This window comes from Nelumbo lutea, chromosome 1 (genome assembly GCF_056320005.1).
Source record: "Nelumbo lutea isolate HS-2025 chromosome 1, American lotus-T2T, whole genome shotgun sequence".
In the NCBI taxonomy this organism is placed as follows: domain Eukaryota; kingdom Viridiplantae; phylum Streptophyta; class Magnoliopsida; order Proteales; family Nelumbonaceae; genus Nelumbo; species Nelumbo lutea.
This window is the reverse complement of record NC_142684.1, coordinates 100,562,842-100,569,119: the sequence shown is the minus strand read 5'-3', so window position 1 is coordinate 100,569,119 and position 6,278 is coordinate 100,562,842. Positions and strand designations below refer to the sequence as shown.

Genomic DNA, 6,278 nt, shown 5'->3' with positions numbered 1-6,278 from the left:
TTTTAGCTAAGTACCTCGTCATCTTGTCTGCTCCCAAGTGGCCAATGACTCAGGGGCTGAAGTGGAGCTCCCTACATAGTACAACCCAACTGCTCCCGAGCTGAAGGTGATCTAACTACCAGCAACGACGAGAACTGAACCGACTACTCCCTTCTGGTGTTGATCTGCTCATCTTTGTAGGCAGCGGGAGCTGAGGGACCTGCACGAAGTGAATCAGAGAACCCTGGGGTGTTCACCCGACGAGGTCACTCCGATGGCTAAGTCAACACTTAGTAGCGAGCTGAAATTGATATTAGAGAATGGGAGAGCTAGAGAGCAGGGGTTACCATCCTTCCTCTCGCCCCTAGGGGGTGAGGCCTTTATATACTGGAGTCCTCGTGGGTTTGGTGGAGCAGTTCCTGGATTCCCACTGTGATGGGACATGCTTTCGTGTTAGGTGGGGATAAAGCCACCAACCGGTAAGGTGGCCCATTTCCACCTAAATCGGGGAGTGGGTGACCTAATATATCCGTTACAAATCACAATCCCGTAAAAAGTGGGGTATGGTGGTGAGCTCCCCGGGGTTGTCACACGGTGGTCGATCTGACTAGGAGGCTAGTTGCCTAGTGGCGAGCTGCCTAATGGCGAGCTGCCTAGCAGTGCTGAGTTGTCTAAGTTGCCAGGCTATAAGAGGGCGAGCTACCCACGACGAGCTACCCGTGGCAAGCTACCCGTGGCGAATTGCCTGTGGCGAGTTGCTTGTGGCGTATTGCACGATGGCGAGCTGTCTGTGGGTGTTGCATGGTGGTGAACTGCATAGTGGTGAGCAACCTAATGGCGAGCTGCTTGTGGCGAGTTGCTTATGGCATGTTGCACGATGGAGAGCTGCCTAGTGGCGAGCTGCCCTGTGGCGGGCTGCCCATGGCGAGCTACCTGTGGCAAGCTGCCTAAGACGAGCTCGAACTATCTATCTGTCAAGAAGTTGCACTTAATTGGCATGAGGTGCCAGGTGTCATAATGTAATTGGAGGGCCAAATCCGCCGCGATGGGGTTAAATCCGCACGGGAATTCTATTATCCAGATCCGGGCAATCGGATTCGAAGTGGAATAGGATATCGGACTTTAGGAAAACATTAACGGCCTTACATCCGGTCATCCAGCCACGCATGCGCGAACATGTGCACTAACCATTCTCCACGTTGGCTTCAAACACGTGAGTGCCACATGTCATCCAAATTGTGAAGTATCAAAATTAGCCCACCATTCCAAAGTTATTTATTCACGTTTTGAAACTGGGAAAGTTCTCTTCCCCCGCCTACCATCTCTCATCCATGCGGCTCCACGCGGTATTAGGTATCAGTTGTTAATGTTATACAACAAGCCAATCACCCAAACCCAACTCGACGAAGGGAACGAGCTGCTGCAACTCGTCCCACAGATAGTGGTGTGTCAGAAAATCTCTCCCGCTTCAATTATTCTCTCCGTCAATAATGAGATAGATGTATGTGCCTCAGTGACTCATCAGTGAGTCATTCAGTCACCTCAGGACTGTACGCCTTCCCCGTGCTTGATGGAACTCGGTGTTATCACAAACAGGGAAACACTACTTTACATCCCATCCTTTCAAAATAAAAACCACTGGATTGGAATCTTTTCTCTCCAGTGATGCACCGACATTCCACATTCCAATCCAAAGACGCATTCCACTTCTCAGGCTTTCCGCTCAAGAATCTGGATGCGTATAAAGAAAGGGAGGAGGAGAGAAGGAACTAGGAAGAATTCCAGATGAAAAAAGGGTGACAGCTGGCTACGTGAATCGAAAAGCGACAAAGCAGCTCTCGAAGACTGGCTAACTACCCAAACTGCTTCCGTTTATGGGATTAATACGCGATAAACAAGTAAAGGGCCACGAGGGCGGCCAAACCAAAATAGAATATTATGGATAACTTCCATTTTGTTGTTTTCTCGATCAACGTCAAACCCCGTTCAAAATATTCTGAACAAACCGGTAAATGTTTCGTCTCACGTGAGGTTTTCCAGCCTGTCTCTGGGCCCACCAGACGTGGACTGACTCCTATTCTCAGCTCTTTACTCGGGGCGGTTGATTCAACTTTTGAGCCGTTTGTTTCCAGCAGTGAAAACAAAGCTATAGATAGATTTTAAAGCTTAAGCACTATGCACTAACCCCCCTCCCCCCACCAGCTGTAAGCCTGTAACGTCTCCAACGTACGCCCTTTTGAATTAATTAAATTAAATCGCCGTGCTCCCCCTATGCTAATCATATTAGGGTCTAGTCTAGTCTATTTATTAATCTACCTTCAACTGATCTGGTGTTGCGCTTACTACTTCTACTTTACCATTATCCATCTTCAGTCTTCACATCTGACGGCCAACATCAACTTACTCATGGACTAGCGTTTTATTTTATCCATCCAAACGCTAGAAACCGATGGATTAATGGATTAGGGCATAAACATTTAATGGGTTGCGAGTCAAAGTCAATCTTGGCTGATTTGTTGTACTTGTGTGTAACAAACTAAACTAACAAAACATTGAGATTGAGTGTCGATCACGTGGTCGAGATCATCCGAATCGGTTTGAGTTTATCTCTTCGGATGGGACCCGCCGAGTAGTACTCCTTACAGTACTGTTGTAGACCACAGGTTGGGGTTGGAACAACTTTTTCAAAGCCCCACGGTCATAGACCATAGATCAAAGATCAAACCCAACCCCCAGTGAGTCGCGACAACTACGCTCATAGGAATGGAAAGCGTATAAAATAATCGAAAAGAAATTCGGAGAACAGGGTGCGCATTTAACACACCCCGCAGTACTCATAAGAGAGAGGGAGCTCTACACCTACACGAACTCCTCAGTCGGAGTCAGTCCTCACGAAGGGGGGGACCTTCCAGGAAGGGACGATGGAATGAAAAGCCTCTTCCCTTCCTTCCCTGCCCGCCTGCCCGCCTGCCCGCCTGCCCTATATATATACATCAATACTTTACTCAGTCGACTCATTCTATCGAGCGCCGCCTGGTTCGGAGTTCACTCAACCCACACCAACTAACGAAGAGTACTCGAAGAGTCGAAAAGTGTTGGGTTTTTCTCTCTGAAGCCAAGATATGGAAGCATTCAATACTTGCTCATCTTCATCGACGTCGTCGTCGTCCGACTCGTCCTCGTCCGAGTCTTCGCTGCCTGGAAAGAAAGTGAGAGCGATAAGTAAGTCGGAGAGGATCAAAGGACCTTGGAGCACCGAAGAAGACAAAATTCTGACCCGACTCGTCGACCGATACGGCGCCCGAAACTGGTCCCTCATAAGCCGTTACATACCGGGGCGATCCGGTAAATCGTGTCGGCTGCGGTGGTGCAACCAGCTCAGCCCAAATGTCGAGCACCGTCCCTTTTCTCCCGCCGAGGACGAGACCATCTTGGCGGCCCACGCTAGGTATGGCAACAGGTGGGCCACCATCGCTCGCCTCCTTCCTGGTCGAACCGATAATGCCGTGAAGAACCACTGGAACTCTACGCTTAAGAGGAGGCAAAGAGAACATCGACAACCCGTCGGAGATAATAATAAGAAGAATAATGGGGGTCGGAACTTGGAGCTGGGGTCCCCGTCCGAAATGGAATCAGATCCGCAGACCACTCTGACCCTTGCGCCACCTGGGGTCAGTTGTTCCTTGCCGGAGCGGCGAATGGAGAGCTTTCCGGCCGAGTTCTGGGACATGATGAGAGAAGTGATTGCTAGAGAGGTGAAGAATTATGTGTCGTCGTCGGTGGCTGAAACAGTAGGGTTATCAACCATAGAAGGAATTCAGGACGTGTCTCTAATTAATTAGTTGTGAATATTAATTACGAGAAGCAAAACAAGCGTTTCCTTTGAACCCATGATGACGAGGAAGCAATACAATTTCAGGCCTTGGTTTTCTTCTGTAATCTTTTTTATTTTAACATTATGTATAAATCAAGTTTCTTCAATTTCGATTTTTCAAATCAATATTTCTGTTTTATATTACCTGAGCATCAGAGATTTTAGCTTAGATGTGGGGTTTGTTGATCACGGCTAATGTTAGATTAATCTTCTGAATCCTAGTGATATAAAGTTAAGACTGTAGTTTGTTAAATGTTAATCAATTTATTTAGAATTTATGTAGATGTAATTAACTATTGAGATGCAGTTCAACTGGTCTGAACTGGTGAAGGATTAGACCGACCGTAGGTGGGGGTGGGATCGCAGTTTCCTTGGCTAGGTGTAGGGGGGTAGGAGCATGTTTGGCCAGGTTTCCTCGTAGGTAGCCAGCAGGTGTAGTTGGGAAATATAAATTGAATTGTTACAGCTGGGTTGGGCTTGGACTGGCCCACGAGGGGGGGACACTCATTTATTGCTGAGATCCGTCTAAGATCCTCTACATTATTCAGAATCCAGATATATATACTTGGCAAGGTATGAGGCCATGGGCTATGTGACCCACAAGCCAACCTGTCTGGCCTAGTATGTGGTCCCCCCTGGTGACTTCTCAAGCCGCTGGGAATTTGGGATCCACATCCCCCACTAGGGAATCAGGAATCAGGAGATGTCAAAGGGGTTAGCCAAATATTTTCTAATTGCCTCCTCGTTTGCCAAGTATTTGTCCTTTCTGGGCCTTTAGTTTCATCACCCTCTTTCTAAGGAACTCACCAGTCAGTTTCCTTGTGCAGAATCAAATTTACTTCAATTGACTTTTTTTCGTTTATGATTGATTGGTTGCACGCAATGTGAACGAAAATAAATGAGATATGCAAAATGATACTCAGATGTAGGAGATCTTAGGTCTGTTTGGTTTGCATTCAAAATTAGAATTGGAATCGAAACAAAAATTCATTGGAATTTGAATCAAAATGATTTATTTTTTTTATAATAATCAAAATCAGAATCATCTGGAATGAATTCTCATTCATAAGGGAGGGGGAGGGAATGGGCATTCTCTCAAATAGAGGAGGAATGTCATTCTATTAGGAATAGAAATGAGATTCCAGACCGCTATTCTCTTAGAGTTCACATCTGTGCCCCACAAGAGGGCACCCCACAATGTCTCACAGCACATTACTGCCATGTATTGGAAACACCTCCCAATGATACTACCAGACCCGATGATGTTATCATTGGGAGATATTCCCAATACAAAACGGGGATGAATTGTGGGACGTTGTGGGACACCCCCTCATGGGGTGAGATCTGAACTCGTTCCCTTGAACCAAATGAACCCTTTATACTCTTAAGCCAATAATTCTCTACTTCTATTCCTTTTCTTTTTTACTTAGGACAGCGGACATTGGGGTCTGGACTAAGAACTGGAATAATTCAACCATTTGGTTGGGTGGAATTAGAATCTGATTTCTATTCTTGGTGGAATGGAATTCCTCCATTTAAGAGAATGGCTGTTTCCATCTTCCTTGAAAATGAGGACCCCAATCCAACCAATCCAAATTCTTGTCTAAATCAACACAGGCAGGTGAAGGGATCATTCAAAATTCTGATTATAAGATATTTAGGTTCTGATTCAATTCCAATAAGACACCCTTAATTTGTATTTTTACTTTGTGAAAAATAAATAAATAAAAGTGGGGGAAAAGGTTAGGTTCATATCCTATCTACCCCTCCATCATAGACCCCACATTAACTATTGCTGGGGCAAACACAAGATTGCAGCTCCACTCTTTGATATTGCTTGGGTGTTTGGAGAATATAGAAAGTAATTATTGTACCATATTAAAAATCCATGTCACTAATGAATGGATGTGTTCATATCTATCAATATCATTCACGTCATTCATGGGATGGGAATATCATTTTGACCAACATGAAAATAAGCGCAATAAAAGCCCATAGCGTCCAGATACATTCCTCTATTGGGCCATAGAATCCACAAAATCCAATTAAAAGGTCAACAATGGCTAAGCTCCAAAAGAAGCAATAGGACTAACACTCACACTAAAAACAATGAATGGATTGAAGGTTAAGTGATTCATTTTGATTTGACATCTTTGGACATTACATAATTAATGTTTAATATTTATGCAAATACAAGATGAAAATTTCCATAACAACTTCATTTGTGCAACAGTGAAAATCAATAATTAATTCTCACTCTCTCTCTTTCAATTAGATAATGTTTGCGGGTCAAGCCCACTGTGTATGACCAATCAAATGCCAATTTCTAGAACTTTTCTAGGAAAACTTCAGAACTTCTCTCTCTAAAATCAAACTTTAACTTATCAAAATTGTGGGTTTTGCTTGATTTGTCTTACTGGCAATA

General features: G+C 44.8%; 1 protein-coding gene across 1 annotated transcript; it reads left to right on the top strand.

The window, feature by feature from the left end:
* The first annotated feature begins 2,848 nt into the window (after window positions 1–2,848).
* On the top strand, window positions 2,849–3,997 carry LOC148876423 (uncharacterized). The gene has a single exon (XM_088966804.1). It carries the CDS (start codon window positions 3,102–3,104, stop codon window positions 3,819–3,821), a length of 720 nt encoding a protein of 239 aa, XP_088822930.1. The 5' UTR covers window positions 2,849–3,101; the 3' UTR covers window positions 3,822–3,997.
* Window positions 3,998–6,278: the final 2,281 nt, after the last annotated feature.